Raw genomic sequence first — 14,419 nt, 5'->3', positions numbered from 1 at the left:
ACTGAAGATTTTGTCTAGGAAACCACTGAAATAATGAGCAATCTTTTAACAAACTAAGCTTCATAGTATTCCAGAGTCTTCTTAGAGTTGTGATCTTGTAACAATTCATTTTTAAAAATCTATTTGTAAATTCAAAACTACTTCTGTTCATTTGATATAAAACCAAAGTATTTTAGGGAGGGTGGGAGGGAGGGGGACGCAAGAGGGAAGAGATATGGGAATACATGTATACGTATAACTGATTCACTTTGTTACAAAGCAGAAAGTAACACACCATTGTAAAGCAATTATACTCCAATAAAGATGTTAAAATAAACAAACAAACAAACAAAACCCAAAGTATTGGTAGAGTTAACACCTGTCTGTGACACATGTATTATTTTCATTATTACTGACTAGTAACGTGGGTCACTGCACCAAAAGACAGTTGGTCTCAGCACCTATATTGTATCATGAGAATGGAAGGCTTTCTGTATTTACTAATGTGTCTTTATTTTCCTTTTGTCACTTTTTCTATACAGGCCATGGAAATGCAAATTAAAAAACAGTTTCAGGACACTTGCAAAGTACAGACCAAACAGTATAAAGCACTCAAGAATCACCAGTTGGAAGTTACTCCAAAGAATGAGCACAAAACAATCTTAAAGACACTGAAAGATGAGCAGACGAGAAAACTTGCCATTTTGGCAGAGCAGTATGAACAGAGTATAAATGAAATGATGGCCTCTCAAGCGGTAAGTGGTTAGGTTCGGTGCCACGGCTTCAAGAGCTTTGGGAATCAAGAAAATTCAAGATCCAGCCTTTTGGTCCCAAGATGATTCTTGCGCACATTTAGGATATTGGTGTTTTTCTGCCCAAAGAACTGAAGGAAATGACGACGCTGAATAAAGCCAAGCCAGAGCGGATACTTGCTGGAGTGTGTCTTATAAGATGGAACTTGAGGAATAACATGCTAAATCAGACCTGTGGCACATAGGGACTTTGAGGGCAAGATGTGATAGATATTGCATGTAATATCATACTCTCATTCATCAAAGATCGCACAACTAATGTCAGGCGCAAATGAATAGACACACAGACACATTCATTAGGTAAACCTTTACTAAACATCTGTGCTCAGCCCTCTGCTGGGCTCAGAGATAGAGTGATGAGCTAGAGAGACGGCAGTGGTCCCTTTCCTCACACTTCTGTCAGTCAAGTAAGGAGGTCAGATAATTAAGCAATAAAAATAAAACATAAAAGTGCTTTGAAGTGGTAGGTAACAGAGGCTATGGGAGGATGAGTAGGAACAACTAGTCTGGTCTAGGGAATGCATCCCTGCAAGAGCCAAGAAGCATGAGGAATTTATTGAAGCAAACAGGTTCCATGGAAAAGGGCCTACACACTTTTCCAAAAGATGGATAGTGTACATTTGGGGACTGAAAGAACTTTGATATGAGCCCAAAGTTCAAGGAGGAGGATTGTGGGAGCCCAAAATGGAGACGTCATAAAGGTCTTGGCAGCCAGGGATGGGAGCTTGCCTGGTAATTCAGTGAAGATTTCACAAGGAGATGAATCTTAAAGGGTAATAGTTGATCAGACAAGCAGAAATGGAAAAGTTATTCCTGGCAGATGATACAGTATATATGAAGACTCAAAGGCCTAAAAGAGGATGGCACGTTTGAGAAACAACAAGTAGTTGATATGGCAGGAGTATAACGGGCAGCTGGTGGATAGTCAGGGGTCAGAGCCTCAAAGCTGGGAGTGTGGACATTATTCTATCAGCAATAGAGAGCTGCTAAAGCCTGTTTTAAGAAGGGAAGAGACAGGATCAGATGTGTGCTATAGAAAGATACTGGCAGTAATGTGGCAAATATAGGTAAGGAGACCTGTTAGGAAGCTATTATAATAGTCCAGGAAAAAAAAAAAAATGAAAGCATGAACTAAGAGAGAACATGCTAATGGAAGTGGTGAGAAGGGAGAGAAGGATTTGATAAATATTTAGGAGTAGAATAGATAGAACTTAGGGACCAATTTGAGAGGTAGGTTTGATAACAGTGGAACAGGTCATGATTTTACCAAGATAGAAAAATGGAAGGAGGGGTGAGTTTGGATGGATGTCTAGAAGATACTTGACTCATTATCTGAGCTCTGCGGGTATCTAGGTAGAGAGGTACAGAGATGGAAATCTGTAGTTCAACAAGGTGTCAGGATTAACATCAAAAAGTTAGTCATTGTTATATGGGGGCAGTTGTAGCTATTCGGAATATCTGAGATCTCCTACGGATAGGAGATAGTATTAAAGAGGAAGAGGACTCAGGACAGAGTTGTGGGCATCAACATTTGAGGGCTGAGTAGAAGGTGGACCAAAGAAGATGAATAGCCAGGGGTCAGAGCCTCAAAAGAGAGTATGTCACAGAAGCCAGAACAAAACTTTCTAGTTGATGATTTCACATGTTGCAGAGAAACCATTGGGGACCAGCAGTGGCTTTGTCCATTGTCACAGACCGTGGAGTGGTGGAAATGGAAGACATTCTAAGTAGATTGAAAACGTGATTATAAAGTGAGACAGAAACTGTAAGTGAGACTGCTTTCCCCAGATTCTTGTCAGTGAAAAAAAGGAGAAAGAGAGCTATAGCTAGAGGAAGAGACAGTTAAAAGAGGTCTTCGATTAATTGGGAAAGGCTTAAACATGCCCTTAGCTGAGGATCAGAGCCAGCGTATTTCATTCATTCATTCATTTATCCAATAAGTATTTATTGAGTGCCTCTACTGTGCCCCAGGCACCCAGGAATACTGTGGTGAATAAGACAGTCATCGATCATGTCTTCATGGAATCTATAGAAGAGTGGAGGAAACAGACGTTGGAGAAGTCTATGTGTAACAGCAGAGCAAGGGCAGTGTGCCCACTGAGTGTAAACCAAGAGAGCTAGGCTGGTCTGGAGAGTCAGGAAAGGCCTCTCAGACACAATGATTATTTAAGCTGCAGTGTAGGGAGCACATTCTAGGCAAAAGGAACTACATTTGTAAAGATGGGAAAGACCATTGCACTTTTAAAGAACTCAAGTCCATTGTGTTTGGAATATAGAGAATGAGGAGGAAACTAACATGAGAATAAGATGAGAGGGGTAAACGGGGACAAGATCATACAGGGGCTTGTAAGCCTTCTTAAGAATTTTGATCTTTATCCTAAAGGCAGTGAGAAGCCATTGAAGAGTATTAAGGAGGAGACTGACATCAAATTTGCATTTTTGAATGATCAGTCTGGAGACACGTGGAGAATGGCCTGGGAGATGACAAGCGTGGGTGTAAGGCGATCATTTATAAGGTTGCTGCCTTTACCTGGGTGTGAGGGAGTGGACAGTCAGGATGAAGCAGAAAGTGACTCAGTTTGAGAGCTAGGCAGGAGGTGGAACTAGGAGCATTTAGTAACAGACTGAACGGGAGAATGAGATGGTGAGGATGACTCCCAGTCTCTAGTTTGAGCAAAATGGTAGATGCTGCCATTTATCTATATGGTAAAAAAGGAATTGGAGATTGGGAAAGTGGGAAGGGAAATATGATTAGTTAATATTAATCATGTTGAGCTTGAGGCTGGGAAATATCCAGATGCAGATACCTCGTGTAGAGTGGATAAGCTAGCCTGGACCTCAGAAGAGAAGTCTGAAATAGAGGTGTAGATGTGGGAGTCATTTGCATAAAGATGGTATTTGAAGCCTTTGGAATAGATGAGATTCCTTAGGAAGGGCAGTTAGAGGGAGAAGAGCGCCCGTGACAAAGTCCTGAGGAACACCCACGTGTAATGGCCCAATAAGGTAGGGAGTAGCTGGAAAGGAGGGGAGGGAGGGAAAAACCGAAAGGTGTGGTGTCTCAGAAAACTAGAGAGTTCTGGAAGGAAGGGGCAGTCCACAATATCAGATGTCGCTGGGAGGACAGGCAAGATAAGGACCCCTCCAGGGTGGTCATCAGTGACCCTCCTGTGAGCAATAGAAGGGGAGGTGTAGGAACAGAATGAGGAGTGCAGACAGGGGTTAAAGGTAAGGAGAAGGGGAGAGAGTTGGTAGGGACATAAAGGTTGATGGGATTTTGGTTTTGTTCATGTTTGTATTCTCAGCATCTGCTACAATGCCCGGCATACAACAGGTGCTCAATGAATGTCTGTTATATAAGATGCGAGAGAACAGGATCAGGAGTATAGGTTCATGATTGCTCTTGAATAAAAGGAAAGAAATAACCCTTCCTTCTGAGGCAGGGAGGAGATAAAAGTACAGATGATAATTACGGCAGTCCTTTACTGCCCGCTTACCATGTGCCAGGCACTGTTGAATTTTATAAGTGTTATTTCATTTTTGTGAAACCCCTTTGACCTTTGAAGTAGTTACTTTTTTTTTTTTTTTTTTTTCCCGCGGTATGCGGGCCTCTCACTGTTGTGGACTCTCCCGTTGCGGAGCACAGGCTCCGGACGCACAGGCTCAGCGGCCATGGCTCACAGGCCCAGCCACTCCGCGGCATATGGGATCTTCCCGGACCGGGGCATGAACCCGTGTCCCCTGCATCGGCAGGCGGACTCTCAACCACTGCGCCACCAGGGAAGCCCTGAAGTAGTTACTTTTTTAACCCTAATTTACATGTGAGGAAACTGAGGTTTATTGAAGTCAAGTCACTTGCTTAGGGCAAGGGTTGGCAAACTTTTTCTGTAAAGGGGCAGGTGGCAAATATTTTAGGCTTTGTGGACCAACAGAGTCTGTCACAACTACTCAACTCAGCTATTGTAGTACAAAAGCAGTCATAGATAATATATAAATGAATGAGCGTGTCTGTGTTCCATCCAGGAAAACTTCATTTACAAAAATAGGCAGCAAGCCAGATTTGACTCTTGGTCCATGGTGTACCAACTCTTGACTTAGAGGGTCACTTAGTGGTACGTAGCTAGTGGTGGACCTACGATTTGAACCCTGTTTGGGGAGACCCTGTAAGCCTATATGCCTGGCCACTACTACACTGGCCACTATGCTGCTTCTGTCACATCCTTTTCTTGAGTTTAATCCAATAGAGGGAACAGACATGATATTTACCTATACTTTTATAAAACTTTTTAATGGATTTGGTATGTGCAACTTTTGGGGGTGATGAATACCAAATACTGGAATATCCCCTGATTTCTAGACTGGCACTTCTTTAGAGTCAGAGCTGGTACAGAATAACACAGTTCCTGACATTAATAATAGAATGCCAGAAATAAGAGAAGATGGGGGTGTTTTCAGTGGTCTAAATTGCCTGTAGAATGAGCCTCTCACCCACTTGGCCAGGGCTCATAACAATTAACCAAGCCAAGTAGAAAAGAATAGACTTTCATTCCCTTTATTGGTAAGAAACCTCCCATATCAAGAGGGAATCGATAGCAATCTCCTTGGGAGCCAGTAATCCCTTTGGCATTTATCTGTGAAGCTGTTGCTGCTGCAGACTGGCTGTTCATTGTGTCTAGTGTCTCTTCTCCCTTCACCTCTCATTGGGAAATGAGAAGAGCAGCATCCTCTCTAGTGGATTTTAGTGAAAGCTGGTTAGGGTTAATTATTAGAAAGTACCTTGGAAATATGATTCCATTATTTATTTTGTGTTCATTTGACATTGTATATTTCTCCAAAGCACTAAAGAAGACACTATGCAAATAGCTTTCTAAAACTATTCTAATAACATTTCAAAAAGTCGTAACTATCGAGATATTAAGAAATGTTATTGTCACAAATTGTACAGAAGAGGGAAGGCAGCCTAAGGTGGAGAATAGGTATCTTGGCAAAGTGGTCTCAATGGAAACATGCAGATATACTCAGGGTAGACAGACTAATTCAAGGGTTCTAATCTCATAGTTCCCAGCTGAACTGAGGGCCTGCTAAATCTAGACCAAGCCAAGTCTGGTGGGACAGGAGGGTCTTCATCCCTGAATACAGTCCTGCTAATGGCCCTAAATCTTCAACTGTGCTCATTGAAAGGCTGGCATTTCTGCTGGCTGGCTTGGTCCATTCCCCACACAGGATCAGTATCCTGGTGTGTAATACAAAGTACAGGTGCTACAGGGAGCAAGGGAAAAACTTTATCTGGATTTCACTGCTTCAAACCAGAATACACCCCGTAAGATTATCAAGGCTACCTTCTGTGGGGAGGAAATTTTGAACCACTTGAGTTTTAGATGGCTGGCCATAAGGATAAAGTAAAGCCAATGTTATAGGGACCAACTTTACTTGCTAGGAGCGTAATGGTACTGTGGTATTCCTCAAATATTATGGAGATTGGACTCATTTTTTTTAGCGCTAAGGATATCTAAATGTATAATGGTTTGGGGGTTAAAGATATGTAAATATGGAAATGGTTAGTCAAAATAATGATAACACCGGCGATTTACTGACCCTTTGGTATACATCAAGAACTATGCCTGGGATTTTATATGAATTCTTTCATTTAATTCTCATACCAGTCTTAGACAATAGGAACTATTATTGTTATTTTCTTGAGATGAAGAAAATGAGACTTGGAGATGTTAATTAACTTGCCGAGGTAACACACCTAAGTGAATGGTGGGGCTGGAATTCCAGCTCAGGAGTCTGCCTCCAAAGCCCACAGGCTTAATTACTGGAGTGTGGAGCCTTCCTGACTCCTGCTAGTGTGGTTTTAAGAAAACCAGGTTTCCTTAAGAATGTTTTTGTTTTCTTAAGAAAGAATGTTTTAAGAAAAGGAAGTGTTTTTAGATCTTTGTAGCCCATTGGGCAGAATGTACTATTTTTGATTCCTAACTCTGAAAGTACCCCCCACCGGGCATCTGTTTTTCTGAGAGACCTGTTTCAGCCCAAATAAGGGAGCATCTTCCAGTAGTCACCAAGTTCTGTAAGCTAGGAGCGAATCACAGTGTATGTCTTCTGTACCCGCAGTTACGGCTAGATGAGGCTCAAGAAGCAGAATGCCAGGCCTTGAGGCTACAGCTCCAGCAAGAAATGGAGCTGCTCAATGCCTACCAGAGCAAAATCAAGATGCAGACAGAGGCACAGCATGAACGTGAGCTCCAGAAGCTAGAGCAGAGGGTGTCTCTGCGCAGAGCACATCTTGAGCAGAAGGTATGAGCGTGTTGTCAAGGGTCCTGTACCGCTGGGTAGAGGACGGGCGTGCCTCTGCCTGTGTACCGGGCGATTTAACAAAGGCGCTGTTCCCCTCATACCTGCTTTGATACTCCTAGTGCCCTGAGAGGTAGGCATAGTCCCCATTCCACAGACAGGACACTGAGGCTCAAAAGGCTTAATTAAGTTACTTGCATAAATCTGATCCCACAGCCTAAGTTCTCTCTATTATATTACTCTGCTCGGAAACCTTCCACCTTCACAGCCTGAGGACTGACACGGGTTACTGGGTAGTTGATTTGACGTATGAAAGGTACTGTGAGTTGATAGCGTGGCCCCTAAATGTCGTGAGGCCAAATACAGATTTGGTTTTTATTCTCAGCTATTTCTAAACCAAAAGAAATCACCAGCAGGGCTCTTTAAAAATTAAAATGAAGAGAGGCTGATATTGCCATACATAATAAATGTTATCAGAATTGAAATATTCATTGCTTTAGATATTGCTGAGGAATATGAAGTAGAAAAGATGTCATAAAGCATCTCAGAGCTGTTAAGCATGTATTTGCTTAACCAGTTATTCGTGCTTTCTTCTGGTAGTTCCCAGAGATCAACGTGAGAGACTATTTTCCTGCTCTAGAACTAAATTGCTAATGACCCAGGGGGCTTTGGGCTCTCTCTGGGAAAGCAGCACAACTTAATTGTGCTTGAGTGTCTTTTAGCTTCTCCCGAGCCATCTCCTGCGGAGACAGGACAGTGACCTAGATCGGCCCAGCTGCTTGGCTTGCTAGAATGGCAGTGCTGGCCCCAGGTGGCCCCAAACATTTTTATTCTTGTGAGAAAGTTTTAAATGTGATGGATTAGACACACAACATTTATCACAGGACTCTCCCAGCCTGCCCCAGACTAGTTTACTCTTAGTTCCTGCGTATGTCATCTGTGTGCATGTTATGTGTATATATATGCCTGTTGGGAACTCCTTTCCATTAAGAACTGTTCATTGTGCTTATTTCAGATTGAAGAAGAGCTGGCTGCCCTTCAGAAGGAACGCAGCGAGAGAATAAAGTACCTATTGGAAAGGCAAGAGCGAGAGATTGAAACTTTTGACATGGAGAGCCTCAGAATGGGATTTGGGAATTTGGTTACATTAGATTTTCCTAAGGAGGACTATAGATGAGATTAAATTTTTTTGCCATTTACAAAAAAAAAAAAAGAAAGAAAGAAAGAAAGAAAACAAAAAAATTCAGACCCTGCAAAACCACATTCCCCATTTTAACGGGCGTTGCTCTCACTCTCTCTCTCTCTCTTACTCTTACTGACATCGTGTCGGACTAGTGCCTGTTTATTCTTACTCCATCAGGGGCCCCCTTCCTCCCCCCTCCCGTGTCAATTTTCAGTGCTGGCTGAAACCTGGCCATCTCTTCTATTCATAGTACACGTCACAGTATCGATGTGATTCAAAATGTTTTAGTGAAAACTTTGGAGACAGTTTTAACAAAACCAATAAACCAACAACAACAAAAAAGTGGATGTATATTGCTTTAAGGCAATCACTCATTACCACCAATCTGTGAAAGTAAAGCAAAAAATAATAATAATAATAATGCCAAGGGGGAGAGAGACACAATATCCGCAGCCTTACACCTTAACTAGCTGCTGCATTATTTTATTTTATTTTATTTTTTTGGTATTTATTCATCAGGAATTAAAAAAAAACAAAGTTTTATTAAAGATTGAAAATTTGATACATTTTACAGAAACTAATTGTGATGTACATATCAGTGGTGACATATTAATACTTTTTTGGGGAATGGGGGGTGGGTGGGGTGAAGAGATCTTGTGATTTTTAAGAACCTGCTGGCAAGAGTTTAACTTGTCTTGAGCATATTCTGATTGTATCATAATCATTTTCTGCTGTTGCAGAGGATGTGAATACACTTAAGGAGCTCACAGAATCCCAGTAGCACAAATTGGGCTTTGGCAAATCGTGTATTTTGTGTATAGAAGGAATTTAAGGAGAGGTATTACTTATTTTCATATTGTATTTTAACTGTTTCTCTGATCAAATTTTTTTACTCCCTCCTCCCAGTCCTCCCCACCTCCCTCCTTTTCCAATTCAGTATTTGGAGTTCAACACTGTCTCTCAATCAGATCATCTTGATCTTTTTTCTTTATTTCCCTGCCCCTCCCTAAGTCCCATATCTTGGTCATAAATATTGCATTATTCACACTTTCAAACTGTGTATTTTCTTACAATAAAAAATGATGGAAAAAAAAAGGCTTTACTTCTTTTGCATGCACTTTAAAAAACAAAACATTTTTCAGGTTCCAAGGAAGAGCATGATAACTGTCAGAGCTTTTAATTATATTTGTAAATAAAAGTGTTCATCACATTGCCTTGCTGTGTTATTGTAGCAGGAAGTTTCCCTTCTAGGTTCATCAGCTCCTAATGCAGAGGGAGAGCTGCCCTCCAGAAGCTGTTCTCCATGGCCCCTCAAGAAGAACCATTCAAGATTTTCAGGTAAAGCTGCATCTTCCAAGTTCTTCTGCAGGGCTGAAGATGGGGTTGCACTGTCTGAAGTGGTCAACTGCACCTTTTTACCCTTAAGAATAGAAGGTGGCACATGGGTGCAAGTGCACACACACACGTGCACACACGTGCACACGCACACGTGCACCCACAATGTGCCAGTCCTAGGACCATGTATTGCTGAGAGAAGTGAGGCACCTTAAAGAAAAGCAGGCTATGAAGAAGACATTATAACCAAATATTTGAAATGATCCTACTGTAATAGTAGATTCCCCCACCCCTCATTGTCAGGTTTTATTAGAATAAATTTATGTACATGACAATGAGGTAGTAAAATCTGTAACTTCTAGGAAACGGTTTTGGGGTCAAGACAATCTCAGTAAGATCTCATTCTCTTAGGGTCCTGAGTCCTACTCATTGAAAATTGATCTCTAGCATGATGACTTGAAGATCACAGTTGAATTCTACAGGATATTCAGTCATCACAGACAAATGTGAGGAGTCATGTTCACTGTGATAGACTAACCCAGAGAGGTGTACTCCAGAACTCACAAAATGATTATTAACATGGGCTAACCCCAACCGTAAAGGCTTTAATAGTGAACACCCAGTTTTCTGAGCAGCTTAGGTCGTTAAAGTTTCCATATTAGGTACATCAGAAAGTAATATTGGAAAGGGCTGGAAAGGACTCATAATTATCCATGAAAAACAGATAACCTTTATTGCATTATGCTTACCATGTGGTAGAACTCTACACTAAGCATTTTGTGGATGAGGAAATAAGCTCAGACCAGGGTAAATGGAGCGGAGTCTGAATCGAGACCTGTCCAATTTCTGAACCCACACACCTAAGAATAGTCACACTGCCACTCAAAAGGACATTAAATCATCAGTAAGAAAAACTTCTTGTAGTTTATTTCATCCACTTCTGTCTGTAGTGAAAACTGTCTAGCTAGCTTGTGTAAAGGCCTTATGTTTGTGAGATTATAGGTGCTGCTCTTTATAAAAGTTCCCTCTCCACAAGTTTGTCAGTGATGTGTCCAAGGTAGAGTTATCAGAAGGAATGTGGGTTTGTGCTCCTGACACCTGGTACAGACTAAGTCTTCCAACTCCTTCTAGTACCTGAGGCAGGGAGAATAGACAGGAACCAGAATAGTAGCAAGAGAACAGGTATAAAAGAAGTACTGGGACGGGAGCAGAGAGCCATTGTCTGGTATTATTCCAGCATATACAAAACTCCCCTGAGTTAAAAGAATTGTTATAGGTTTGTCATAAATATTATAATGGCTGCTTACCTTTGATTTGCAACTATTCATTCAATGAATATTTACTGCGTACTTTATATGTCAGGTATAATGCCAGATGCTTAAGCTCTGTCAGTGTATCTCAAACAGGTAAAGATCCTCACCCTAATGGAGCTTACATTAGAGGTAGGAGGAAAATGGTAACACATAATAATTATAATTTTAAATGATCTTACATGGTAATAAGTGCTATAGATAAAGGAAAAAGGAAAGAGTAAGGGGGGTCAGAAGTGTGAGGAGCGGCATACATTCAGCTAATTCATTCAGGAAATATTTATTGAGCATCTACTGTGTCTGGGGATGTAGTAGTAAGTAAGATGGATAGGGTCACTATGCTGAAACTTACGGTTTAAATCTCCACTGAAAGAAGTAAATAAGCAGTGGACTAATTTAATCAACAGTGGGCAAAGACAAGCCATTACAATGCAAATGCTGGGTGCGACCAGGAGTTTAAAGGAACTGAAACAATTACAGTCATAGGGAATATCAGAGAATACTTACCAGTGATGTCTAATTAACAGCAAAAATTTACTTACTGAATTTACCACTGACTGTAAATATTTGATTAAATATTGAAAAAAGTATTCCTGGGCAACTGGAAACGTGCCCATGTAAGAATTCGGTATACCTCTCTGATTTTAATTTAGCAATAAATTTTGCCATAGAAATGATAAAACATAAAAAAAAATGTTTTGTTGTTCTAGTTTGGCATAGCTGTGTGCTTTTCCTGCTGATTACAACTAAAAAGTAGACAAAAATGCAAAAGCGACTATCTGAGGATACTGAGAAATAAAAGCAGGTGGATTGTGGAGAAGCAACCTAGACAGAGGAATGAAGGCAAAATAAAACCATTCTCAGGTGAAGAAAAATTAAGAGAATTCATTGCCACCAGACCTAATGTACAAGAAATGCTAAAGGAAGTTCCTCATACTGAAGGGAAATGATACTTGAAGGAAACTTGGATCTCTGGGAATGAAGGAAGAGCAACAAATGGTAAATATCTAGATAAATATAAAAAAGTTTTCCCTCTTATAGTCTTTAAAATACATTGAAATATATACATATATATATATATCTATATATACTTTGTGGAAAGCAATAAATATTGTCTGGGGAAGGTTTCACTGTATGTAAATACAATCCATATGACAATTATAACTTAAAGGTTGGGAATTAAAGGACCCATATGGTTGCCATGCTTCTGCATTTTACATGAAATGATATAATTCTTATTTTAAGCAGACCATGAAAAATTAGTTATGTATATTTTTAACTCCTAGAACAACTTGCCAAAAAGAAAATGCAAAGAAGTAATAGCCAAAAATCTAGGTCATGAATTAAAATATTCAAATAATCCAAAAGAAGGCAGTAAAGGGAGAACAGAGATACAAAGAAAAAGAGGGACAAACAGAAAACAAAATGGTAGACCTAAATCCCACCATATCAATAATTACATTAAATATTTACAGAGTGGATAAAAAAAGGACTATACACTGCCTATGAGAGACAGACTAAATATAAAGACACATAAGTTGAAAGTACAGTCATCCCTCGGTATCTACAAGGCGTTGGTTCCAGGACCCCTGTAGATACCGAAACCCATGAATGCTCAAGTCCCTTACATAAAATAGTGTAGTATTGGCATACAACCACACATCTACCCATGTACTTTTTAACATCTTTATTGGAGTATAATTGCCCCACAATGCCATGCCAGTCTCCGCTGCACAACAAAGTGAATCGGCCACATATATACATATATCCCCATATCTCCTCCCTCTTGCATCTCCCTTCCACCCTCCCTATCCCACCCCTCTAGGTGGTCACAAAGCACCGAGTTGATCTCCCTGTGCTATGCGGCTGCTTCCCACTAGTTATCTGTTTTACATTTGGTAGTGTATATATGTCAGTGCTGCTCTCTCACTTTGTCCCTATCCATATACTTTGAATCATTTCTAGATCACTTCTAATACCTAATACAATGTAAATGCTGATATCAGCACATGGCAAATTCAAGTTATCAGCACATGGCAAATTCGAGTTTTGCTTCTTGGAACTTTATGGAATTTTCTTTAAAGTATTTTCAACCTGCAGTTGGTTGAATCTGCATATGCAGAACCCACAGAAATGGAGGGCTGACTGTAAATGGATGGAAAAAGTACCATGCAAATAGTATAGTATAAGAACGCTGGAGTGCTATTTTATTTATTTATTTATTTGGCTATGTCAGGTCTTCATTGCGTGCGGGCTTCTCTCTAGTTGTGGCGCATGGGCTCCAGGGCACATGGGCTCTGTAGTTGTGGTGCGCAGGCTCCAGAGCACATGGGCTCTGTTTTGTGGCACATGGGCTCTCTCACTGAGGCACGCAAGTAGTTGTGGCATGCAGGCTTTGTTGCCCATCGGCATGTGGGATCTTAGTTCCCCAACCAGGGATTGAACCCAGGTCCCCTGCATTGGAAGGTGAATTCTTTACCACTGGACCACCAGGGAAGTCCGTGAAGTGCTATTTGAATATCAACTAAAATGGACTTCAAGACAAAGAGTATTATCTAAGATAAAAGACACTAATAATGAGAAAAGGAATCATTTATCAAGAAAACATAATATTAAATAGAGAAATAGACAACAAAATTATAGTAGGAGAATGTTAACTCCCCTGTCTCAGCAATTGATACTACAGACACAAAAATAAGAAAAGACACAGATCTGAACAACACTATCAACCACCTTGATTTAACTGACATTTATAAAACATCCACAAGCCAGAATACACATTCTTTTCAAATATACATTATGTTCACCAAGTTAGACCATATGCTGGGCCATATAAAATACTCTGACCGAAAAGAATTTTTTAAAAATTAATTACAACAAAATATCTAAGAAAAAAATATCTAGAAATTAACACACTTCAAAATAAGCCATAGGCCAAAATGAAATCACATATGAAAATAGAAAATATTTTGAACTGAATGACAAATACATCAAATTGTGAGATGCAGATAAAGCAGTCCTTGGAAACTTAAGCTTTAAATGCTTATATTAGAAATCAACGAACTAAAGTTCCACTTTAAGAAACTAGAAAAAGTTGAGCATAGCAAACCCAAAGTATGTATAAAGAAATGCTGGGCTTCCCTCGTGGCGCAATGGTTGAGAATCTGCCTGCCAATGCAGGGGACACGGGTTCGAGCCCTGGTCTGGGAAGATCCCACATGCCATGGAGCAACTAGGCCCGTGAGCCACAACTACTGAGCCTGCGCGTCTGGAGCCTGTGCTCCACAACAAGAGAGGCCGCGATAGTGAGAGGCCCACGCACCGCGATGAAGAGTGGCCCCCGCTTGCCGCAACTAGAGAAAACCCTGGCACAGAAACGAAGACCCAACACAGCCAAAAATAAAAATAAATAAAAATTTAAAAAATAAAAAATCACCATCCCTTCCCGTCTACTACCACTTCACTCCACCCTTATAAAAAAAAAAAGAAAGAAGAAAGAAATACTAAAG

General features: G+C 40.5%; 1 protein-coding gene across 3 annotated transcripts in view; it reads left to right on the top strand.

The window, feature by feature from the left end:
* TAOK3 (TAO kinase 3) overlaps nt 1-9,478 on the top strand; it is a 187,376-nt gene extending 177,898 nt beyond the window's left edge. For all 3 annotated transcript variants that reach the window (XM_030860399.2, XM_030860400.2, XM_060310402.1), the window contains 3 exons: nt 522-734; nt 6,903-7,085; nt 8,098-9,478. In XM_030860399.2, coding sequence (XP_030716259.1) covers nt 522-734; nt 6,903-7,085; nt 8,098-8,259 — 558 coding nt within the window. In that variant the 3' untranslated portion in view covers nt 8,260-9,478. The remainder of the gene's footprint in view (nt 1-521; nt 735-6,902; nt 7,086-8,097) is intronic.
* Nucleotides 9,479-14,419: the final 4,941 nt, after the last annotated feature.

The sequence above is a fragment of the Globicephala melas genome, chromosome 13, assembly GCF_963455315.2.
Source record: "Globicephala melas chromosome 13, mGloMel1.2, whole genome shotgun sequence".
In the NCBI taxonomy this organism is placed as follows: Eukaryota; Metazoa; Chordata; class Mammalia; order Artiodactyla; family Delphinidae; genus Globicephala; species Globicephala melas.
Note: the sequence above shows the minus strand (reverse complement) of the source record. Positions and strands in the feature narration are given on the sequence as shown.